This window comes from Odocoileus virginianus, chromosome 27 (genome assembly GCF_023699985.2).
Source record: "Odocoileus virginianus isolate 20LAN1187 ecotype Illinois chromosome 27, Ovbor_1.2, whole genome shotgun sequence".
Classification (NCBI taxonomy): Eukaryota; Metazoa; Chordata; class Mammalia; order Artiodactyla; family Cervidae; genus Odocoileus; species Odocoileus virginianus.
Window position 1 is genome coordinate 33,270,975 of NC_069700.1, and position 25,747 is coordinate 33,296,721.

Genomic DNA, 25,747 nt, shown 5'->3' on the forward strand with positions numbered 1-25,747 from the left:
TCTGTTCTCATTCCAACATCAAAGAAAAGCAATGCCAAAGAATGTTCAAACTACCGCACAATTACACTCATCTCACATGCTAGCAAAGTAATGCTCAAAATTCTCCAACCTAGGCTTCAGCGGTACGTGAACTGAGATGTTCAAGCTGGATTTAGAAAAGGCAGAGGAACCAGAGATCAAATTGCCAACATCCGCTGGATCATAGAAAAAGCAAGAGAGTTCCAGAAAAACATCTATTTCTTCTTCATTGACTTACACTAAAGCCTTTGACTGTGTGGATCACAACAATCTGTGGAAAATTCTTTAAAAGATGGGAATACCAGATCTTATCTGCCTCCTGAGAAATCTGTATGCAGGTCAAGAAGCAACAGTTAGAACCGGACATGGAACAGCAGACTAGTTCCAAATAGGGAAAGGAGTGTGTCAAGGCTGTATATTGCCACCTGGCTTACTTAACTTATATGCAAAGTACATCATGTGAATGCTGGGCTGGATGAAGCACAAGCTGGAATCAAGATTGCTGGGAGAAATATCAAGAACCTCAGATATGCAGATGATACCACCCTTATGGCAGAAAGCGAAGAACTAAAGAGCCTCTTGATGAAAGTGAGAGAGGAAAGTGAAAAAGTTGGCTTAAAACTCAACATTCAAAAAACTAAAATCATGACAATTGGTCCCATCACTTCATGGCAAATAGATGGGGAAACAATGGAAACCAGTGGCTGACTTGTATTTTTTGGGGCTTCAAAATCACTGCAGATGGTGATTGCAGCCATGAAATTAAAAGACGCTTACTCCTTGGAAGGAAAGTTATGACCAACCTAAACAGCATATTAAAAAGCAGAGACATTACTTTGCCAACAAAGGTCCGTCTAGTCAAGGCTACGGTTTTTCCAGTAGTCACGTATGGAAGTGAGAGTTGCACTATAAAGAAAGCTGAGTGCTGAAGAATTGATGCTTTTGAACTGTGGTGTTAGAAAAGATTCTTGAGGGTCCCTTGGACTGCAAGGAGATCCAACCAGTCCATCCTAAAGGATATCAGTCCTGGGGGTTCCTTGGAAGGACTGATGTTGAAGCTGAAACTCCCATACTTTGGCCACCTGATGCAAAGAGCTGACTCATTTGAAAAGACCCTGTTTCTGGGAAAGACTGAGGGCAAGAGGAGAAGGGGACGACAGAGGATGAGATGGCTGGATGGCATCACCGACTTGATGGACATGGGTTTGGGTGGATTCTGGGAATTGGTGATGGACAGGGAGGCCTGGCATGCTATGGTTCATGGGGTCGCAAAGAGTTGGACACTACTGAGTGACTGAACTGAACTGTCCCTTGTAAGAAAAGTGATGATGAACCTAGACAGCATATTAAAAAGCAGAGACATTACTTTGCCAACAAAGGTCCATCTGGTCAAAGCTGTGCTTTTTCCAGTAGTCATGTATGGATGTGAGAGTTGGACCATAAAGGAAGTTGAGTCCGAAGAATATATGCTTTTGAACTGTGGTGTTGGAGAAGACTCCTGAGTCCCTTGGACTGCAAGGAGATCAAACCAGTCAATCCTAAAGGAAATCAGTCTTGAATAATCATTGGAAGGACTGATGCTGAAGCTGAAACTCCAATACTTTGGCCACCTGATGTGAAGAACTGACTCCTTGGAAAAGACCCTGATGCTGGGAAAGACTGAAGGCAGGAGGAAGGGATGACGGAGGATGAGATGGTTGGGTGGCATCACTGACTTGATGGACATGAGTTTGAGCAAATTCAGGGAGTTGGTGATGGACAGGGAGGCCTGGCCTGCTACAGTCCATGGGGTCACAAAGAGTCAGACACAACTGAAAAACTGAACTGAAGTGAACATTTGGTAAACATCCTTTGATCCAGGAATCATTTTTTTTTCTGGAAATATGCTCCATGGAATTAATTCTAGATATAGAAAAGCATTTTTATTTCCTTTTAACAAAGAAGTTTGCATGGAGTTAAGAGTGTGTAATACATGCCACTGAAATCAAATAATGCACAGAGGATACACAGAGGATGGGACCATGCTTTCCAAACCAACATAGGGTGAGGGCTCTTCTCTTTAATTTTTGATCTCTAAGTCACTCAAAGTCTCACACAAACATAAACTAGTCATGTTTAGTTCTACACTGACACTACTGTTTCACTGGAAAGAGAATAAAATGCAAGAAGATGTAATGATGTGAAAATGGAATTCTCCAAGGAGATACCAGCTATGTATTTCCTAGCTTTTATTTTTATTTATTTATTTTTAATATATTGACTTTTTAAAAGATTTTTCTGATGTCGACCATTTTTTAAAGGCTTTATTGAATCTGTTACAATATTGCTTCTGTTTTATGTTTTGGTTTTTTCGTCAGGAGGCATGTGGGTTCTTAGCTCTCTGACCAGGGTTCTGACCCACACCCCTGCTTTGGAAGGTGAAATTTTAACAAATGGACCGCCTGCAAAGTCCCAACCTAAACATAGTTTTTAAATCCAGAAAATTTATCTGTACAAAAACTGCAGACACAGTCCAGTCAGTTAATTTAAAGCCCCCGTTCCACAGAGACCATAATTCTGGCCACAGCGGCCTGTCCCGGACATGAAGACAGTCGGGTTCTTGCACCCATTTCTGGCTCTTCTGGCTGAAAAGCACCTCCAGTTCACAGACTGTGGGAAACGCTCCTTCTACTTTCTGTCTTTGCCCCACCTACCCCACCCCACCCCCGCCCCACTTCCTCCTTGCCCCACATGGTACTTACTCAGCCTCCTCAAGTACAAAACAGCATCTTCATACCCTCGGTAGTAATAATCGTGGAGAATCTGCAAGGCGGAGCACCAGGAAGTAAGGGTGCGGCAACGCAGAGACTGGCGGCCCCCGGCCCAAAGCAGCTGCTTCTACTGCTCTTCAGCTTCATCTGATGGGCTTTTCAAAACGTACTCCTCCCTTGCTATCTGCTAAGAAGTGGGGGGCAATTCCTGACCATGTGTCCATAGTGATGCTGCATGAAGGTGTTAAACCATTCACAGCTGACCATCAGTTTCCCCTGGGCCGCAGAATGTGAGCGGTCTATAGCAGAACCGAAGATGGTGCATTTGGACAGTAGGAAGAGCGGAATTAGGAGACTCGGCTCAAATCCCAGCGCGGCCACTTATCGGCTTGGTGGCTGTCTGAATATGACATCTCACAGCCTCAGTTTCTTCACTTGCAAAATGGGAATAATAACTGTATGTATTACAGAGGATGCTGGTGGGTTACCCGAGATATTGCCCATAACACCTTTTCTGTAAAGGGCCAAATAGTAAATATTTGGGGCTTTGCTGGTCACACACAGTCTCTGTCACTTCTCTTTATTTTTAACAATGCCTTAAAAATAGAAAGTCCACTCTTAGCTCACAAGCGATGGGCTGGATTTGGCCCCTGAGCCATAGTTTGCTGACCCCACACTGAATGTCAGAATGCGCGAGTTCAGCCAACATTCCTATCAGCGGTTCTGACATAATCAGGGGGAGAGAATTGAGGCTGGGAGCCCCTAGGGCACTTGTTCATTCCTGGGTAGCAGCAAGGCCAGGATGCAGGTTTACAAGGAAGTTTAAGGGACCAGCGAAGGGGGAAAGCACAGATGGACTGAGTGGGCCCCACTGGCTCCCCTGTCCCCGTCCCCCTCCCCACGCCACCACCGTCCCTGGCTCTCCCTGACCCTACGCTCAGCTCCCTCGTGCCTCTCACCATCAGGTCTGGGGGGAACAGGGCATGGGTCATCCTGGCAATGTTCTCCAGGGAGAATTGGAAGGAGCAGTTGAACAGGCGGAAATCATGGAAGATGGCAGGGCAGTCCCGCGGGCAGATGTCCTGCTGCCCGCTGAAGGTGGAGATGGTGATGGAGTCAGTCCAGAAGGAACAGGGCTGCATGCCGGTGAAGCCCCCATCGATGTACCGCTGTGGGGCAGGGGGTGCCCATGAGAAATGCTCATCTGGGGTCACAGGCCCTCTCCCCCGCTCAGGTCATCAAAGAAAGGGGTCTTGGGACTTCCCTAATGGTCCAGAGGTTAACATTCTGCCCTCCCAGTGGGAGGGGAGGGGTGTGGGGGCATGGGCATGGGTTTGATCCCTAGTCTGGAACTAAGATCTCGAAGGCCGCATGGTAAGACCAAAAAAAAAAAAAAAGGAAATGGGTCCCTCGGGAGACGCTTTGACACCAAGGTTCAGGGGCATCCATGCTCTGTATAAAGTTGTCATAGTCATCTTTTGTGAAGTCCCTCAATGGCTGAGGGCAGGGCTGGGGAATGGAACACAACCCCAGGGCCTTATGAGAAGGTGTACCTGCAGTGAGTCCGAGCAGGTTGTGAGACATTCCCCCTCCACGCTGCCGCAGATCCCAGTTGCCTCCCTCTGTTGAGGTCAGACCTCCCCCTGCAAACCCTTCAGAACCCTCCTCACCACCAAGTGTCCACCCTCAAGTCCCTTTCCCTCTTGGGGCTTCTGTTCCCTCAACTATGAATAAAGGATCACAGACACAGAGGCTCCAACTCTCTGGGCGCCTGAGAATTACATGGATGGCATGCACTGAGGGTCCATCTGCTAGCTGACTCCTAGTCTCTGGATCTCATTTTCTCTAGATATAAAATGAGGAGGGGATATGGGTTAAATCCTCCTGCTCAGAGTGTGGTCCGTGGACCAGCAGCATCTGCATCAGCTGAAGCTGGTTAGAGGCGCAGTCTCACACTGACTGCATTTTCCTACTAGGAAAATCTTGCAAACTTGTGGAGCCTTGACTTGCCAGGCTCAGTAATGGGTTGGTAGGTGCAGAAAGAAGCCCAGCCCAGGGGGAGAAAGGTCATCTTAAAACCCCAGAAATCCATCTACATTGGGAATTCTGCGTAGGAAAACACAAGGGCCTTTTCAATTCTTGTGGTCTTCCCACTGAATTCTGAGACCATCCCTCACAGATGTGGGTGATAGGGGCCCCCCTGGACCCCAGCTCGCCCCCTCCCACACTGAAGCACATACCACGCCACGGTAAGTTGGAGGAATAAGGCCGCAGTACACCGGGACGAAGCAGCTGCAATACAGGGCCTGTGGGGAGAGAACAGGGCTGAGGTGCCCGAGGCATGGCGGCTGAGTGGAGAGGACTCACCAGCAGCCTCTGGCCACCACCAGCCTGGCCCTCCTTACACCAAGGTGGAGGCCTTGCCCTGGGAAGTGGAGCCCCAAGTCAGTTCTTGGCTGGGTCCTTGGTAACCTCCTTGGTTGGTCTGGGCGGGGTGTCCCAGCTTTAAAGGGACAGAGCGGCCTCAGTGATCTCCAGGCTTCCTTCTGGCCCCAAATTTCCATGAATCCAGTGGAATTCAGCAACCATTGCTATTTATCCGGCCTGGGCCTTTGGAATCTGATCCTTTGGAATCAAGGGATATGCCCACCCTTGGGAATGTTCAAAGAGGGAGAACAAGTAGGTGACAGTACATGGTGATCAGGGCTGTGATAGAGGTGGGCATGGGCAACGTGGCCCCAAAGAAGTGCCCAACCCAGGGGGTGCAAGGCTGGCAGGTAATGAAGGAAAGTTCCCTGGCAGGAGTGACTGGAGTTTCACTGAGCAGGTGAAGTGGCGTAGAAAGGGGGAAGGGCATCCCAGGCAGAAGGAACAGCAGGAACAAAGGCACAGGGCCTGCTTTGCTGGACCTGCTCTGGCTGGTATCAGTAGGAGGGGAAAGTGGCGGAAGAGGACTGGGGAGAGAAAAGTCTTGAAGAACTGGGTGCTAATAAACCCAGGGGACATGAGGCGGCTGGAGGAAATGTCCATGCCCACTGTCTATTCATCCCCCTCACCGGGATCAAAGCCATGCCAGTCTGGGGAAGTGAGGATGGGCAGCAAGGGCCTTGCATTCAGAGGAGGGAAAGGGAGTGGAAATAAGGGTGGAGGGGCGTGGCCTCAACCCCTTTGTCCTGAAAGAAAATTGGGCATATCCATAGCACTCTTCAACATGAAGGATTCATAACTAAAGTTTATATTAATGGGGGCTTCCCTGATGGCTCAGTGGTAAAGAATCCACCTGCCAGTATAGGAGACATGAGTTAGATCCCTGGTTTCCAGAAAGGTCCTACATGCCTCGGAGCAACTAAGCCCGTGCGCCACAGCTACTGAGCCTGTGCTTCAGAGCCCAGAAGCAGCAACTGATGACGCCTGAGCACCCTAGAGCCAGGGCTCAGCAACAAGAGGAGCCACCGCAATGAGAAGCCCTTGCACCTCAACTAGAGAGTAGCCCCACCCCCTGCAACGAGAGAAAAGCCCGTGCAGCCACAAAGACCGGCGCAGCCAACAAATAAGTAAATAAAATTATTTTTTAAATTATATTAATGAGCTTAGAAAAGTGCACCATCAGAGCCCTCTTTCCATTTCATGATAACGCAATCCTTTTTATCAAGGACCAAAGGAAGAGAGAGGGCGAAGCGAGGCCGTTCCCACACCCTGGGAGTAACTCAGCGGGGAAACCCTGCAGCCCGGGCCGACAGGAGCCACAGGACCTCTGCTGATGATACAGACGGGCCTCTGAGAAGCTGCGGGATCAGAGCAGAGGGCAAGGCAGAGGCAAAACGGGCGGGACTCTGAGCGCTCAAGTGCAGGATGGTGACCAAGTCTGATTCGTTTTTGGCGTCTCTCTGTGCCCATCTCGTTTCACAGCTTGCCTGACAGAAAGACGGATGGCAGGAGCCCGAAGGGAGGGAAGAACTTGGGAAGCGGAAAATAGAAGGAAGTGAGGCAGACAGGCGGACCTTGCCAGAGGCCTGTCAAAAAAGCAAGACCAGTCTCTCCTTTTAGGCCCCAGCTTCCCGGCCCCACTCTCATTTCCAGCCCCGCCCACCCGGCCCCGCCCTTTATTCCTGGCCCCGCCCACTCGGCCCCGCCCTCGCACCCAGGTCCCGCCCCCTTGCCTCAATGAGCTCTTCCTTGGACGTATACTCCGAAACCACCACACTCTCTCCATCCGTGAACCGGGTGAGGGCCACGTGGAGCTTCCCGGTGGTGACCTTGTAGGAGTCCTCAGGCAGGACACGGTACAGAAACTGCCTCATCATCTGCACCATCTTACAGGATGGCGATAAGGGCCCCAAGAAGGACTTCTTCACCTCGGCCACACCCACATTGAGGACTCGAAGGTATTCATCTGTGGAGGAAGCAGAGAGGAGCGGGTGCTCAGCAGCCCCTATGGCATAAAGAGGTCAGGGGCAATCATGCCATCTCAGGGGCGATTATGCCATCTCACCCTGCATCCAGTAAATAGAAAAACCTGTAATTCTGACACAGGAGAGGTCTCAGGCATCAACCTGTCATTCTGCACGTGAGGAAAGTGAGGCACAGAGGAATGAAATCACTGGCGCCTGAGAGCTCACCACTAGTCAATTGAGGGCAAAGGACCACTTTTCTACCCCACCACCAGACTGCATTCTTTTGAGTCTTAGAGGCTTTTGGCCCTCTATGAGAGTCCCATTAAAACAGTGATATAGTAACTTATATGCAGAATACATCATGAGAAACCCTGGGCTGGAAGAAGCACAAGCTGGAATCAAGATTGCCGGGAGAAATATCAATAACCTCAGATATGCGGATGACACCATCCTTATGGCAGAAAGTGAAGAAGAACTAAAGGGCCTCTTGATGAAAGTGAAAGAGGAGAGTGAAAAAGTTGGCTTAAAGCTCAACATTCAGAAAACTAAGATCATGGCATCTGGTCCCATCACTTCATGGCAAATAGATGGGGAAACAGTGGCTGATTTTATTTTTTGGGCTCCAAAATCACTGCAGATGGTGATTGCAGCCATGAAATTAAAAGATGCTTACTCCTTGGAAGGAAAGTTATGACCAACCTAGACAGAATATTAAAGAGCAGAGACATTAATTTGCCAGCAAAGGTCCATCTAGTCAAGGCTATGATTTTTCCAGTAGTCATGTATGGATGTGAGAGTTGGGCTATAAAGAAAGCTGAGCACAGAAGAATTGATGCTTTTGAACTGTGGTGTTGGAGAAGACTCTTGAGAGTCCCTTGGACTGCAAGGAGATCCAACCAGTCCATCCTAAAGGAGATCAGTCCCTGGGTGTTCACTGGAAGGACTGATGTTGAAGCTGAAACTCCAATACTTTGGCCACCTGAGGGGAAGAGCTGACTCATTCGAAAAGACCCTGATGCTGAGAAAGATTGAGGGCAGGAGGAGAAGGGGACGACAGAGGATGAGATGGTTGGATGGCATCACTGACTTGATGGACATGGATTTGGGTGGACTCCGGGAGTTGATGATGGACAGGGAGCCTGGTGTGCTGTGATTCATGGAGTTAGACACGACTGAGCGACTGAACTGAACTGGTAGTTGAAAGGCTTTACCAAGTGATACCTGGGATGCATGCTTAGTGCCTGCTGCATCGGTGGGCAGGAGGGGGTGCTAACCTTGCAGCAGGGGAATTACAGGGAGGGGTAAACTTTGTTTTGAAGCCATTGCATCATCTTCCTTTTATGGCCCTTGGCCTAGGCCTGAGAGGGAGAAGGCCCTGACATGTGGACACAAGGCTGTGTTGCAGGGGTTCCCAGGAGGGCGAGTGAGATGAACCTTCTCCCTGCTTCTGTGCCCAGGGGCACAGCCTGGGCACATAAAAGCCTACATGTACTGGATGGGGCTCAGAGGTCAGATGTGTTGTCCAGGGGGTGGCAGAGGAAGGTGTGACCCTCCCTGCCCCCCGCCACCCCCAGAATTCCACCAGGGAAGTTAAAGTTGTGCGATGAATAAGAAGCAGTGTCACAGCACTAATATTGTGAGGTAGGTAGTTCTGGCCTCATTTTACCGATCAGGAGACTGAGGCTCCGAGAGCTAATATAAGTTGCCCAAGGGCAACCATCTGGTAACTGAACAAAGTGGGATTTTAACCTAGAGTGTGTGACCCAGGAACTCATGCTCTTTCACTCCATTAAGCTAAAAGCTTTCAGAGCTGGGCCTGTACCTGCTTCTTGCCAATTGCTGCTAATTTCTATCTTGTGCAAGCCCACTGGGAAAATCAGGAGTGGAAACAGATCTGAAAGGGGCTGCTAATTTCGACAACAAAGATTTAATTGTAAAAACATCCTATACTGGGACTTCCCCGGTGGCCCAGTAGTTAAGAATCTGCCTGCAAATGTAGGGGACGGGAATTCGATCCCCGGTCCAGGAACTAAGGCTCCACATGCCGCAGGGCAACTAAGTCCACGAGCCACAGCTCTGAGTTTGTGTGCGGCACCCACTGAAGTCTGCGTGCCCTAGAGCCGGCACACCGCGGCCAGAGAGCAGCCCCACTTGCAGCAACTAGAGAAAGCCCGTGAGTAGCAGCAAACAGCTCGTATACCACGATGGAGACCCAGCACAACCAAAAATAAATTAATTAATTTAAGTAAATTTTTTTTTTAAGCAAAACCCAAAATATCCCATACAAAAGAACTTTCTTACAATTAGCGTCATGTAGCCGTGGCTACTTGGAAAGCTGTGCAGTCCTAAGCTCTCTGCCACTTTAGGTCATCAAGCCGAGGTAGGACAAGTACCTGGGCCAAAGAACTCATCAAGGGAATTCCTGCATGGATGGTAAGGGCTAAGATTCCTTCCAACTTCTGGGACTCTCATGTCCGCCTGACAGTAAATCTGAGAAGCCATCACAGGGGACATTACTTTCCTATTTACAAACAGCATCTGAGGCACAGAAAGGTTAAGTGATTTGTCCAAGGTCATACCCAGCGATTTGGGGACAAACCAAACCTAGGGGTGCTCTACTCCTCTCCCATTTTACCATTCACAGATTACTCCTCATCAGTCCTGGAAGCAGGAAGATAAGGAGCTTCCGCATCACTTTACAGATGGAAAAACTGAGGCAGAGAAAAGCAAAAGAATACTGTCTGAGGTCAGACAGCCAGGCAGTGTTTGTTCTGACTCCAGACCCCACCTCCTTTCTCTGGGTGTTGGACTGATCCCAGAGGCTGAGCCAGCCTGGGTTGCCATGGTGACGGCCTTTTCTCTCCAGCATTCAGAATCACAGCTGCCTGGGTGTAGTAGGGGCTGACCTGATCAACGCAGCATCTTAGCCATCACCCCCTTATAGGGGAGGATGCTCCTGGTGAGCTGGGAAGGCCTGGCAATTTTAGCAAGGTTAGCCTTTACCAAGTACCAATTGGTACAGACTGTTTTCCATTGGGGGCAGGGAGTGGCAGCAGGCAACCCACCAGTAGGTTATGAGGCAGCTGAGCATTTTGATACCAAGGTGTTGGGTCACTTGAGTTCTTGCCCATAAGACCAGTCAGGTTGGAGAGTCAGGTTAGGGTGGGGACTCGCTTTTTGGCAATTCTTAAAGAGCAGCTTGAGGTGGCCTCACAGGGTTGGTGGCCTTTCTCACAAGCCTCAGAGTCAGGAGTACCTGGCTCAGCTTGCCCCCCAACTCCTGGACTCCTAGCACGAGGTGCTCACTAGGGCCGCTGGAAGGAAATTTATTCTCACTGCATGGGAAATACATATTCATTGTGGAAAAAAGAATTTTTTTTTAATGCAGCTGAGCAAAATGAAAGTAAAATTAATGTCTTGGATTTCCTCCACCCAGAGGTTAACATTTGGTTTGTGTCTTCCTAGACTATTTTATATATTTATTCTTACTTACAAGAATGCTTATATAGAGTCATACTACATACATTATTTTGTAACTTGCTTTTTTTACCTAATCATGTCTTTCCACATCAGTAAGTACCCATTTATAACCTAATTCACGAGCATAATGGACAGCTATTTGTAAAGATATATCATTATTTATTGAGCAGGTCCCCAAAAGGGGTTGGCTACTTAGTTTCCTTGCTTTTTCTAAACAATTCTGCAATGAATCATCTCTTGCTAAATTCTTTGCCATTCCTTAATTATTGTCGTCAGGATAAATTCCTGTACATGGAAATGCTAGGTCAAAGGCATGCATATTAGTCTTGTAATACTTAAATCATTACTTTGGTATATTATCCATTTACAGTCAACTCTCAGTTTTATAGAGATGGTGGTGGGTGACAGGGACAAGGCAGTGGCCAAGATAACATAGATATCGCCTACATACTTACATCTGAAAAATTGTGCCATCTGGAAATTAGAAGGGTAGCCAGGTTGAAAGGGGGCAAGAGATTGCCTGATTGCTCCCACTCAGGTGCCTAGTTTAATATTTTTTCCTACTGCTCACTAGGACTGCATCCCAAAGTGTGCAGAGTTATCTCTGTCTCACCTTGCTTCTCTTCAGATCTCTCTCTCTGCATCTCTTTCTCTCTCTGTCTTCTCAGAGAAAAACACCTAATCTGGTTAAACTAGTCTCTATTGGTAGAAAATCAAGTGTTAAGCATAGCAATTGCTGGGTGCTGCAAGGAGGGATAAATTTAGCTGGCTTCTTTATGCATCTCTGTTCTTTCTAGCACCTTCTCCCATTTAAAGGCCTCCTTCCAAGCTGCAGGCTGCTGGGCTCTGAAACATAGTGTCCCACAGGGACCACAGCAAGATAGGATTTAAAAGCAGCTCTGTAGGAAACTCAGGGTGGGCCGCTCCCACCCCCAGCCCACACCTGCCACAACCACTTCTGCTCCTTCCCATCTCCTTTCACACCTTTGTATTTAACCTAATTGTGGGTCTGTCTCCCAAACCAAGGAGTCTCTGAGGGCAGGTCTCTGTGGTCCTTCTTTCTCCATGACCTCTCACTGCACTTTGCCCGTGGAAGACCCTTCAGAAACTTTGCTCTAAGTTGGGAACTCCTCATGGAAGGGATGGGCCACACTCACCTACACCCACCAAGCCTCCCACAATACTTGGTGGGTGCTCGGTGTTTGTTCAGTACATGAACAAAGGAAAATAAAAAGCCAACAAAGCAAGCAATGGAAATGCTTACAGGAAAGAGTTACTTGACTTAATTACCCAATAAAAATGTGAAGGCAAGCTCATCACAGATGGATAGATAACAGAGTCAGTGATATTGATAAGTATGGCCAATTCACCAGGTTTTATGAGTCTATTGTACCAAAAACTTCCGTTGAAAAATAAGATCCTGGGATTGGGAGGTTTTGAAGAGCATTTGTAAACCACTCCAAGACTTAGTCACTCAGAGACTCTTTTCTGTGACCAGATCCAGTTCTTAAAAAGAGGTTAGGCTTTGGAGCCAGGGAGATTTGGTTCAAATTCCAGCTTTGCCACACACTACCTGGGTCAACTTGGCAAGTCAAATAACTTCTTCCAGCCTCAATTTTGCCACATATAAAACGGGTATAATAATAATTATACCTTACTGGGTTGTTATGAGGGAGATCATTTTTTTTTCTCATTCTTTTTAGGAAGACAGTTTTTTTTTTCTTTTTTTTTTTTTTAAAGAGTCTGTACATAGTAAGTGCTCAATACTGGTTATGCTAGTGATTCCCCATGTGACCGCGGACAGTGTTTCTTGATGTCTCTGGCTTTCAGCTTTCTCATGGAACATGGGACGATGATTCCAACCCACATCTTCATCAGGGTGCACTCAGGCTCACTTACAGGTTCAAGAGAGCAAAGTGAAAGCACTATGGAGATGAGAGGATGTACTCCAGTCTCAGGGCATGGTCAGGGGATGGGTTAGGTGTAATGTAGTTTAGGCACAGTTGGCAGTAGCACTCCCCCTGTCAACTTGGGGGACCCTACAGATTTAGTAGGGGAAAGAGGGTCTTAGTAAAATCACTGAAGAGGAAAGAAAGAATTAGATGCATGTTTATTTTACTTATTTGCTTAAGCACCTAGTGTTTCCCCCTTCATGTGGGCAATGATGGTCTCCACATCATTCATCACTTTGTCCCATAGTGCATGGAACATGGTAGGCACTTAATAAGCACAGATGCAGCCATGAATAATGAATATATCAGCAAACCCAGAAATCAAGGGAGGACCTCGAGGCTCAAAGAAACAGCTATTTAAGGTGATCCAGAGTATAAAAACAGAGGGCTTCTCTTCCCCTCCTTCACATAGCCTCTTGCTAAGTGTTAAATCCTAGAAAGATGGGCACTTGGCAGCGGACAATTTAAACTGTTGGGGATCCCATTCATAGGGTGCCCGAATTAACTCGGCAGTGCGGGATGAAATTTGCGGTGGAGGATGGGACTAGAGGCCCCAGCCTCCCACGGACTGGTAGCCTAGCAACAACTTCCAGCTCAGCCAATCACCGTGAGCCTCCCTGCAGCTGTGGGAGCGGTGGGCAAGGGTGTGGGGGTGGGGGTTGAAGCAGGGGGCGAAGGAGCCCCCCGGGGGAGGCATCGGTGAGCAGACTCCCGTTCCCAGGAAAGCCATGCAATTCCCCAAGTCCCTGTGTGGAGACCCTGGGAGTCTACTGCTTTTACCTGATCCCTAATTGTAGGCTGAATTATAGGCTGTATTTCCCTGTGGGTATATCTTGACTGCCCGACTCCACTGTAATAATTATTATTTGTATTATCTTAACGACAGTCGTTTACCCAAACAGGTTTTCACACTATAATCTCAGTTTATCCTCACAGAGGCTGCGGGGGATGTGGGGGAGACGGGTTTATTCTCCATCCTATTTCTATATCCTGCACTGCAGGGGCACTGATTGAAAAACAATTGGCCTGAAGCTGCAGAATCACCACTGGAAGGTCCATGGAGACCCTATGAGGCAGTGATTTTTCAGTCAAGGAGTCTTTGTTCAAAACCAATATGGGGAGGAAATCCCCCAAAGAGGGGATACATGTATATGTATGGCTGATTCACTTTGCTGTACAGTAGAAATGAACACAATGTGGTAAAGCAACTATACTCCAATTAAAAATAAACAAGTTAATGATTAAAAAAAGAAATCTCAATATGTAAAACAACTAAAAACAGGGCTGTTCTGGGTTGAAGGCAAGTGAGGTCTCAGGCCCTGCCCAATCTCCCTAGCCCATCCTGAGAAGGAAGTCCTGAAAACACAACCCTGAAACTCCTAAGGATCTAGGAGCCTAGGTCAAAAATGCTAAACCAGACTCATTCTCTCATCTTACAGGTAAGAAATCCAGCAGGACAAAGGTTGAGCTCAATACATATGGCTGAATGGCTGGCTGGCTGGCTGGCTAAATGGAGAGATGAATAAATAATGGATATATCCTAGGTCACACTGTCTATGTTAGCAGAAACTGGAACTAGAATCTATGAAAAAACTGACATTTTCCTTCTCTGTTCTGAATGCATTATTGGCTTTAGGCAAGAGCAAAGCAACTCTGATCTAGTAAGCACTTAAATAAACATCTGCGCCCCCCCCAAAAAAAAAACAATACTTCCTAAGGATAATGACAATTTTCCACACAGACCTTTTTTCTGACCCTAAGGGTTTACCAAAGAATTGGCACTAAGAAGTTCGAATCATCCTATACCAGGTTGCCATGGAAACAGCAGTGCCTGCCACTGGTGTATCACGTGGATTCCTGTCAAGTTGCCCGTGGTGCTTTTTCCCGGGCCGGGGGCCTCACACAGCCCGTGAGTGCTTCTCACCAGAAGGCAGGCATGATCTCCCCACATTTCCGCTGAAGGATCCACTGATTACCCTGAGATGGACCAGGCGGAGAGAATGTGTGCCAGCTCTATTCTCTCTGTTTTCTCTGGTGGACCTGGAAGTCTGTTTGGGATTCTGCTCTAAGATAGAAACAAATACTGCCCTCCTTCCAGGCTGTGGCCCATCCTACCCTACAGACTCTCCCTGCACTACTGTGGGACACTGGGATAATGCAAGAGTTGTGAACTAGTCACCCTCCAGTCTTTCTGTGTGTGTGTGTGTGTGTGTGTGTGTGTGTGGTCAGCAGACTTCCAGGTGAACCACTGCTATAAAGAGAAAAGATCATCTCAGAGCATCTTCTCATTGGAGATTTGCCCAAATTAGGGCGCCACTGCAGAGGAATGTCCATGCCTCCCTCTTTCAAAACCATGATTATTGAAGTTCATTTCTGCTGACTGGCAGTATTCACTGCCCCAGCTGTCTAAGACTTCACTTAGTTGGGTCTGTTACCTACCTACATAGATCACCATTATGTTACGTGATTCTTGAGGTTCTCATGAAACTACAGGGTTCGTTCAGTCCTGCTCTGCTGTTTATGGAGGAACCAGAGATCAAATTGCCAACATCTGCTGGATCATAGAAAAAGCAAGGGAATTCCAGAAAACTATCTACTTCTGTTTCATTGACCATGCCAAAGCCTTTGACTGTGTGGATCACAAAAAACTGGAAAATTCTTAAAGAGCCGGGAATACCAGACCACCTTACCTGCCTCCTGAGAAACCTGTATGTAGATCAAGAAGCAACAGTTAGAACTGGACATGGGACAATGGACTAGTTCAAAACTAGGAAAGGAGTACATCAAGGCTATATACTGTCACCCTGCTTATTTAACTAATATACAGAGTGCATCATACAAAATGCTGGGCTGGATGACTCACAATCTGGAATCAAGATTTCTGGGAGAAATATCAACAACCTCAGATATTCAGATGATACCACTCTAATGGCAGAAAGCAAAGAGGAACTAAAGAGCCTCTTGATGAGAGTGACAGAGGAGAGTGAAAAAGCTGACTTAAAACTCAACATTCAAAAAACAAAGATCATGGCAGCAGTCCCATCACTTCATGACAAATAGATGGGGAAAAAGTGGAAACAGTGACAGATTTTATTTTCGTGGGCTCCAAATTCACTGCAGACAGTGACTGCAGCCACGAAATTAAAAGATGCTTGCTCCTTGGAAGAAAAGCTATGACAAACCTAGACAGTATATTAAAAAGCAGAGACATATCTTAGCCGACCAACATCTGTATAGTCAAAGCTATGGTTTTTCCAGTAGTCATGTAAGGATGTGAGAGTTGAACCATAAAAAAGGCTGAGTGCCGAAGCATTGATGCTTTCGAACTTTGGTGCTGGAGAAGACTCTCGAGAGTTCCTTGGACTGCAAGGAGATCAAACTAGTCAATCCCAAAGAAAATCAACCCTGAATATTCATTGGAAGGACTGAAGCCAAAGCTCCAATACTTTGGCCACCTGATGAGAAGAGCTGACTCACTGGAAAAGACCCTGATACTGGGAGTGACTGAGGGCAGGAGGAGAAGGGGATGACAGAGGATGAGATGGTTGGATGGCATCACTGACTCAATGGACAGGAGTTTGAGCAAACTCAGATAGGTAGTGAAGGACAGGGACGTCTGGTGTGCTGCAGTCCATAGGGTCACAAAGAGTCAGACACGACGTAGTGACCCAAAAACACCCTGTGCCAGGCTCCAACGCCTCATAGTTTATTTAATCTTCATGACACCCCTTTGAGGTAGGTACTATGGTTATCTCCTCTTTAGATGAGGAAACAGAAGCTCAACCAGTAGCTTGGCTAAAGTCACATGCTGGAAAAAACAGCCGAGCTAGGCCTTGAAGTCTTGAGGGCCCCAAAGCCAATGTTCTTTCCAGCACAGCCACTGTCTCCACCAGGGACATGCCCTTCATCTCCAGAGCCTCTGGTTCCCACAGTGAGGCGGGAGGGTCTGGTGGGGGGGTTGTGGTGTGCGGGGGTGGCTGGTTCCACAGAGGCTCTTGGGATCTGCCCTGCTAGGGTTTAGTTTAGGCATAGCTCCTAAGGGCTCAGATATCCCTGGGAGACAGGAAGGGCAACAAAACTCAGATCACATCTTCAAACATATGCTCCCCTATCTGCAGACCCAGAGCCCTTTCTCAAGCCTGTCTCTTCTCTCATCAGTAAACAGAGTGTACAATCCTGCTTTTCTTCCTGATACACAGACTTCTGTTTATTTACTGACATTTTACTATCTCTTCAGACTTCACCCTAAAGCCCAGCTGAAGATCTGGGCCCCTTCCTGATCATCCCTGCTGTTAGCTCTCTCTCCGCTGTTACTGTCTGCACCATTTATCTCAGGCTGCCTTGAGTGGCCCATCCTGTCTCTCTGGCTAGCACACTCCTTGAGGGCAGGACCTGTATCAAGAACACCCTCCTCCTCCCATTATTGCCTAGCTCAGTGCCGAACACTTACTAGGTATTCAAGAATGAAATAAAAGCACTATCTAATGTTCCCTTATTTCTGTTTTGCTCCTCCTTATATCCCCAGCACTTAATTCAGTACCTGGCACACTCTGGGGACTTAATAAATGTGGAATAAATCAATAGTGAATGGTGAAGGACTCCCCTGGTGGTCCAGTGGATAAGAATCCTCCTGCCAATGCAGGGGACATGGGTTCGGTCCCTGGTCCAGGAAGATTCCACAGCTATGGGGCAACTAAGCCTGTGCTCCGCAACTACTGAGCCAGCTGTATAGAATTTGTGTGCTGCAACTACTGAAGCCTGCACCTAGAGCCCGTGTTCCCCAACAAGAGAAGCCCTGGCAATGAGAAGTCCTCATGCTGCAGCAAGACAGCAGCCCCCGCTCACTGCAACTAGAGAAAACCGACACAGCAACAGAGACCCAGGGAAGCCATAAATTAATTAACCAATTTTTTAAAATAATGAATTGAAAAATGAATGGATGATTGAATGAACTGAAGGAGGAGATCAAAGAGTATCTTCTCTATTGGACTGTTGGGACTCTTCCTGACTGGTGGTCAGGAAGGTGGATTTCTTCAGTGACTCAGCTGGACTTGGGGTTTCGAGGGGGCAAACCACAGAGCAATTTGCTCTGTCAAGCCTGGTCCTAACTCTTGCCCCTACATCTGTAGACACAGGAGCCTGAGCTGTGACTGAAGAGGAGATTCTTCTTTACGTGGTGATCTCAGGAGGATAGAGGTGGGTTACCCTCAGGACTGATGAGTCAATTCCCAAGTCAAATGTGAGTCAAACCAGTCTAGGTATTTGTTTATCATTTGTCTGCCTCTTTTTCCCTGTAGAATTGGAAATAGAACTCAAACCAAATTTGATCCCAAAGAGAAGCAAAGAAAACATCGCTATTTTAATACTCTCTAAGTGAGCTGGTCTAAAAATGGATCCACCAAATGTAGTGTGGATCCTGGATTGGATCCTGGGATAGAAAAAGGACATCAACAGAAAAACTGGTGAAATCTATAGTTGATGGTAATGTAACAATGTTAATGCCTGAGGGTTGGCAAATGGATTGTGGTTATATGAGAGGGTAACATTAGGTGAAGGATGGGGGCTTCCCAGGTGGTGCTAGTGGTAAAGAACCCGCCTGCCAATGCAGGAGAGACAGAGATGCAGGTTTGATCCCTGGGTTGGGAAAATCTCTTGGAGGAGGGCATGACAACCCACTCTAGTACTCTTGATTGGAGAATCCCATGGACAGAGGAGCCTGGTGGACTACAGTCCCTAGGGTTGCAGAGCGTCGGACATGGCTGAAGCAACTTGACAGGCACACGTGGGTGAAGGATATAAGGAACTATCTGTACTATCTTTGCAACTTTTCTGAATATCTATCATTATTTCACAATGACAAGTTTATTATTATTAAAGTAAAAACAAACAAACAAACAAAGGTTGACCAAGGCAAGTAGACCCACAGTGCCTGCCACCCAGAAGGGGCTCAGTTAACATCTGCCAATATTGAGGGGACTGAATTAATGTAGGTCACCTGCATGAGTTGCTTTCCAAATATATGTTTCCACTGCATAACCAACACATTCAGAATTTTACCCGATTTTCCATTCAACTGTCTTCTACTTTAGTCCAGAGGCTTGTTTGGGGAAAATAATATTTTGTCTATTTGGTTGGAGAGATTAAACATGTAAAATACAAATTACTTTCTATTCAGTGAACTGAAAGATACTGATTCCAACATGATAGGGGGAGTTACAACCACCTCCACCCAGTGATGTCATTTCTGTACATTTTATAAAAAGGTTTTTTTTTTTTTTTTGCATATATCATGTCATTTGATCTCACTTTCTTAACCAATGTGCAAATGATTGTTTGGCCCATGGAGTTTGGTAGGAGAGCTGGGGTGTTGCTTGCAAAGCAACTGCTGAAATCATTAGAGAAGCTAAAGAAATGTAGGAATGAAGAGAGTCCCAGTCTTGGCTCATTGTGGTAGCTAATCTCTCTGAACACCTGTTTCCCACTTTGTAAAATGGGTATAAATATAGGATGGTGAGAAGATAAAAGTAAATGATTCATGCAAAGCTTTAGGCATAATACCTGGCACATTCCAAGGGCCTGATAAATAGTATTATGAGTGTGAGTCAGAGCAGAGTTCATGTTACAGAAAACACTGCCATCTCAGGCAGATAAAGAACTCTGGGGATGATTTTTGATGAGGACATTTTGATTCTGAAAAGTGCACCCAGCAGCCAGGGCTGAACTTCAGGTTGTATCTGGACAATAACACACACCATACACTTGCTGGCAAGAGGGAAAAAGAGTGGCTTTCATTCATGTCTTAAAGAACTTTGGAGAGGCTTCTAGTTCCACTAATGGAGCGCTGAGCTGAAAAGAAAACTCTCCAGCTTTAGTAACAACATTGTCTTCATCATCAATGACCACAACAAAACTTCGGTTGACTTCACAAGGAAGAAAGAAAACAGAAATGAAGAAGGAACTGAAAGCCAGCGCCAGGTGAGAGAAAGCTGTTGCTGTGATTATCGGACCAGAAACTGGCAGCGACAGGGGTCTTGGCTCTGGGCTGTGTGAGGGCCAGTTGAACAGAGACCCTGCTTAAAGCCAGGGCCATCCAATAGCTGCTAGGCCAATGAAACATGGCAATGGCTTGCCTCTGTGTAGGGCCCTGAGTGAAACAACACAAAATCTCCCGTAAACATGCAAAGCCCCCAAGCCGGCATTACCTGTGGTTTAGAGCTTGAACTGACACAACCTACAGGGTAATCACCATAAACATTGGTCCTGAGTTGCTGATCACCCTGGGCACCTGGCCAGGGCCGAGGCAAACCAGCTCAGACCGTCCTTCCACTGCCCAGGCCACACAGAATTCCCATGGAAAAACCAAGTCCTTGTGCAGATGAGTTCACAAAGTATCAAAAAATATTAACCGGACCAGGTTGGAGTCCAGTTCTCTGTTTTAATAAATTTAACAACATCTCTAGGGTATTCTTGTAGTTAAGTTTGAAAACTGCCACATGACCCATGCTTCTCCATTTCAAGATCATTTTCTTTTCCCTTGTTCACCCATTCATTCGACATTCATTCATCAAAGACTTATTCTGTGATGAATATTTGCCTGGCACATTCAGGATATCTTTTGTCTCTCATCATAATGTCCTAGGGGTGTGTTCCCACCCCCAAGTTCCAGACGGGAAAACTAAGGAGGGGGCAGGTCGCTGGTGGGCCGAGGCCCAGCCCAGCCTAGCTCCTCCTTCCTGGGAGCTGCGTTCTCCATCAGCTCTGCCGAGTCTTGTCCCTTGACTGAGCCACAGACAGGCGTGTGGGTGACTGAGGAAAGAGTTTCTCACAGGGGCACTGGTGTCCTCCCAGCACCCACCCCTGAGGCCCCAGCGGGTCCACTAGCAGGACTCCACCTGAGTCACCTGCCAGTGGCAATAGCTTCAGGCGCCCGTGGCTCCAGGGTCTCAGGAGGGGTGGCAGGGGGCTGCCTGAGGCAGCAGTGACCAGGCAAGGGAGGCAGACCAAACACCCATCTCCACTGCAAGAGTCATGCCGGGTCCTGCCGTACCCACGTGTGTGGGGTGCGGCCCCAACTACTCCCCTGGGCCTCCCAGGGGCTCTGCAGAGTCCCTTTGGAACCCATTTCTTGTCCGGAAGGACAGCTTGCCTTCCTTCCTGACAATGCAAGCCCGTCTGTTGCACCTGTAAATCTCACAGCCCGGAAGACTCCTCTCTCAGAGCACACAGTTCTCCTCCCTTCCTTCCGCCTCCGAGAGGCCTCCCCGCCCAGCCCACCTGAGACCTCACCCTCTGATGACTCTCCACACCCTTGGCCCGCTTTATTTTCTCCTTTGAGCATGCCTGTTGGTGTTTTTCTGTATGTTGAGTTATTTATGGCTTGATTTCACCGAGAGAGTGCCAGCTTCATGAAGGCAGAGAGCTGTTTTGTTCGAGGCTGGGTCCCTAGGCCTTATAATGAGTGACAGGACAAATGGCCTGTCTTATCCTTCAGCCAGAAACTGGTCCTCAACTTTGTCTGCACATTAAGTAGGTTAGACTCAAATAATGACTTTCAAACTTAAAAAAAAAAAAAAAATCATTGGAGATCAGGGGAGGCACAGGAAAAAAAAAATCACTGGAATACTTTCTTTAAATGAAGTTTTCTGAAGAATGGAAACTAGCAGGGTTGTACTCATTGCAGCTGGGGGAAGGCCGTGGGGCTCCAGTGTGCATCCTCTCACTGCTCTTTTCTGCCTAGCCCCACCTCAGCTCCCCCAGAATCCCGGGGTTCCTTAGAACACAGTTTGGAAATCACTAGCCTGAGTGAGGTCCACCTTCAATCAGTCACTTCCACTTCCAAAGGATAAATACAGTCATCCATAAAGTTGAGGAGCTGGAGTCGCTGACCTTCCTTCTATGGCATTCTAGTATTATAAGTCATATTAGGTAAACCCCAAAGTAGAAATTGCAGACACATTCAGTGTCACGCCTGCCAAAGGCTGGCAATTGTCAGGAGTCTATCAAGCAGTACTTGTTGGACCAGTAGTTTGTGGGAGCCACGGGACCAATTAGATCTCAGATTGCTCAACCAATCTAGTTGATGGGATGAGACACAACGTCTGAAACAAGACAGGATACCATCAAGTGGGCAGATTCTATGGGTGAACTTGAGATCCCGGAAAGAGATCCTGTGGGGTAAAATGGGAGGGTGTGTTGGGAAGAGGTATTTTCTCTGGAGAGGAAAACCGAAGGTCTAGGCAGGGGACACGGAAGGACTGGGGGGCACTCACATGCCAGCTGCCAGGAGGGCAGCTTGCCGATGGCTCAGTGCTGAGTCCCTTCTCAGTCAACACACTGGACTTGACCTGGGGTTTATGAAATCCAGATCTTGGTCCCAGGAAGGGGCAGACTTTTTCCATCATCATCATCATATATCTCATATATCAAATTATAACTACCATGACAATGACTGCTAGTTGTCCCCAGTATCCATTCTCCCCTTTCTCCTTAGTAGTCGAGCCTCTGATTTTTGGCTGGACACACGGCATTCCAGAATAGAATCTACATTTCCCAGGCTCCCTTGCAGCCAGGTGTGGTCATGAAAATGAGTTCTGATCCATGGGATGTGAGGTGACCTGATGTGTGTCATCTTCAAGGCCTGCCCTCAGAGGGAAGAGGTGTGCCCCCCTTTCCCCTCTGCAACTAGCTGGGATGCACAGGGGGTGAGGAGCCCTCTTGGACTGTGAGCAGCACAGTGGAAGGAACCGGGGTCTTAACCTGGAGCCACCACACCAGCCCTGGGGGGCTAGGGTGCAAAGACCTTAAGAGCGAGCAATGCTTGTGTGTTTTGTCGAAGCTCTGCTAGCCCAACCAGTGCAACTGCGGAGTCAATCCGAGTTTGCAAAGCTCATTCCCAGGGACCACCGCTGATCCTGGAGCCAGCTGTGGGGAGGGCTCGGCAGGCATACTCCCTCCCACTGCTCGGTAGCTGAGCTTAGTCTCAGGGTGGCCTGGCCAAGGTCACTTGCTGCTGAGTGGATTGCTGGGACTAGAGGAAAGGGAAGGTGGACAGAGTTTGGACTTTGGGTTCAGACTAGCTTTAGTTTGAAGCCCACCTCCCTGCTTCCTAAACCCTGTTCTGAAAAACCACGTGAAAATAAGGTGAATGGCAAACTAGACTCACACTGTGACTGTAGACGCTTTTGTTCTCAGAATCCAGAGAGCCTGCTTCCTAGACAAGTGCTCTTTCCCACGAGGATTCCCATCTCTGAGAAGCGCCCTCCGAGAGCCAGCCGTGGGAGCACCAAGGGACCAACGGGAGTGAGGAGACTCTCAGAGGGGTGCTGTCTGTGGTGGGCCTTGGAGGATGGGGAGACGGGACCCAGGGAGTAAAGAAAGGGGCCAGCACCCCTGGGAGAGGGAACAGCTTGAGCAAAGGCACAGATTCAGGACACATCCCGAGACGGCTATGCACGCAAAGAGGAGAACTCTCAATTCCAACCCTCATCCTCAGCTCCCTCCTTTTAATATATTACTTAGTGGTTTGGATGTTTAGTGGGTTGTCACTGTGAGAAGGCAGTGGAAGAGATCTTGGAAAATAATATTACTTTTAGAGGACAAAACAAAGTCACCTGATGAGCTCAGCTAAAAGGCAGCTAAAAGTCCCTGCCCCTGTCCCCCACCCATCAAGGGAACAGCCCCTGAGGCTGGTACCCACCCAGCCCCATTCTGTGCCAGGAGACCAACCAGCCTCACTCCCCCAGCTTCTCAGACTCACAGTCCTTATCTGGAGAGATACCTGTTGTGAACTGTTGTGGCAGAAAACAAAGCCTAGGGAGGCTACATGCAAATTCTATGCAGATTCAAAATTGTTTCAAAATGATGTTAAAAGAAACAGAACAAAGCAGGATGGGGAATATGCAGATGAAGCCCAATCGGTAAATATTGATAATTGTTGAAGTTAGATGATGGATGGGTTCTTGAGGGTGCATTATATTATTCTCTCCAAGACACTTGAAAATTTTCCACTTAAAAAAGTTATTTAAGAGCTTCTCGTATGGCAAAAACCACTGCAATGATGTAAAGTAATTAGCCTCCAACTAATAAAAATAAATGGAAAAAAAAAAAAAAAGAGCTTCTCTGGTGGCTCAGTGGTAAAGAATCTGCCTGCCAATGCAGAAGACACGGGTTTGATCCCTGGGCCGGGAGGATCCCACATGCAACTGAGCAACTAAGCCTGTGCGTCACAACAGCTGAGCCTGTGCTCTAGAGCTTGGGAGCCACAGCTACTGAGCTGCAACTAGTAAACTCCGACCTTTAGAAGCTGAGGAGGTAGTTTAGTTGATTGAGTAGTAGTTTAGTTCTCTGTGCTCCACAATAAGATGAACCACCGCAATGAGAGGCCCACACACCACAACTAGAGAGTAGCCCCCACTCGCCACAGCTAGAGAAAAGCCCAGGCAGCAACAAAGACCCAGCACAGTCAAGAATAAACAAATATATATTTTTAAAGTTATTTAAGGACTTCCTTGGCAGTTAAGTGGTTAAGACTCCACACTCCCAATGCAAGGGGCATGGGTTTGATTCCTGGTTGGGGAACTAACCACATGCCAAGCAATGTGGCCAAAAAAGAAAGTTATTGTACATGAATGTTCATAACGACATCATTTATAATAGCTCAAACTAAAAACAACCCAAACATTCCCTGACAAATGGATTTTTAAAATGTGTTATACCCACATAAGGAAATATTATTCAACAATAAAAAGGAGTGAAGTACTGACATGCTATAATGGATGAGTTTAGAAAACACTCTGCTAAGTGAAAGAAGCCAGACACAAGAGGACAAATATTGTATTGCATAGACTCCATGTATATTAAATGTCCAGAATAGGCAAATCTATAGAGACAAAAGTAGTTTAGTGGCTGCCAGGCAATTGAACGGAGGAATTGAGAGGTAACAGCTAAGAGGTTTGGGGTTTCTTTGACAGGTAATTAAAATGTTGTATGATTGATTATGATGTTGGATATACAACTTTGCAAATATACGAAAAGCCATAGAAAAAGAAAAACATCCAGTAGAGGCTCTGAGCCTTGGGTTTTCATAGGCTTCAATGTGAACTTGGGCAAAGGATAAGATATGGACCAGCCCCTGAAACAAGGTCTGTCTTCCTTATTTATGGCTCAGCCAGAGGAATTCACAGAATCTAGTCCAGTCTGAAGCCTCTGGAGTAACACCATTTTTCTCTATTCTGGAAAAATCCATGCCCCATTAATAAATATGGAATTTATTAGTCCTCAAATGCCTGACCCATTTTCACTGCCCGGTTGTACAATCCTAGACTCTCAAGTCTAGGTAGTACATCTTGGTTTTGCTAAGTGCGCTGGGGCTTAACTGAGGCTGCACACCAGGATCACCTGGGAGTTACATAAACACTGGTGCCGGCTTCCGCCCCAAGATCCTCATTTAATTAGTGTGGGGGAGAAGCCTGGGCAGTGGATGTTTTAAAAGCTCCCAGGTGATTCAAACGTGCAAGATTGAGAATCATTGACTAAGTGAAGAATTTTTTAATGACTAGGAAAAAATATCAAATTTGTAGCATGAGTATAGTGAGTATTCGGTCATGAAACTTCTCTTTTAGATGTATGTTCACACTGGGTCACAATATGAAAAGTACTTCTTACTGTAACTTTCAGCCTGGGAGTTTGGAGACCTCAGGTTGACGGGTCAAGTCAGTCACCGAGCTAAATGAAGGGGACCCATCAGCAGCATTCAGGTGCCCCCCCAACTGCGGCATGGGCCTCTCCAAGGACAGATGCTACCCTGCTTCCAAATAGCCCTACCTCACCTTGGACAACACTTGCTGAGTCAAAAGCTGCCTTTCTGAAACTCTCACATCAAACCCTGACACCAGAGGACTGAAGTCTTCACCACCCGCTGAAGGCATTATGTGTCCCAATCACGTGACTTTGCCCTGTTGTCAAGCAGAGTCCGGCTAGAAGCTGAGGCTCCTGCCCAACCTGTCTCTACATGTCAGATTTCTACTCATCTCTCAAGCCCCTGGACTTCCCTGCTGGTTCAGACAGTAAAGCATCTGCCTACAATGCGGGAGACCTGGGTTCAATCCCTGGGTCAGGAAGGTCTCCTGGAGAAGGAAGTGGCAACCCTCTCCAG

At 47.3% G+C, this 25,747-nt stretch overlaps 1 protein-coding gene across 1 annotated transcript in view; it reads right to left on the reverse strand.

Moving 5' to 3' along the window:
• PNPLA1 (patatin like phospholipase domain containing 1) overlaps positions 1 to 25,747 on the reverse strand; it is a 52,804-nt gene that overhangs the window by 19,896 nt on the left and 7,161 nt on the right. The window contains exons 2-5 of the mRNA XM_070456941.1: positions 6,929 to 7,161; positions 5,009 to 5,074; positions 3,728 to 3,937; positions 2,760 to 2,820 (exon numbers count right to left, since the gene is read on the reverse strand). Coding sequence (XP_070313042.1) covers positions 2,760 to 2,820; positions 3,728 to 3,937; positions 5,009 to 5,074; positions 6,929 to 7,161 — 570 coding nt within the window. The remainder of the gene's footprint in view (positions 1 to 2,759; positions 2,821 to 3,727; positions 3,938 to 5,008; positions 5,075 to 6,928; positions 7,162 to 25,747) is intronic.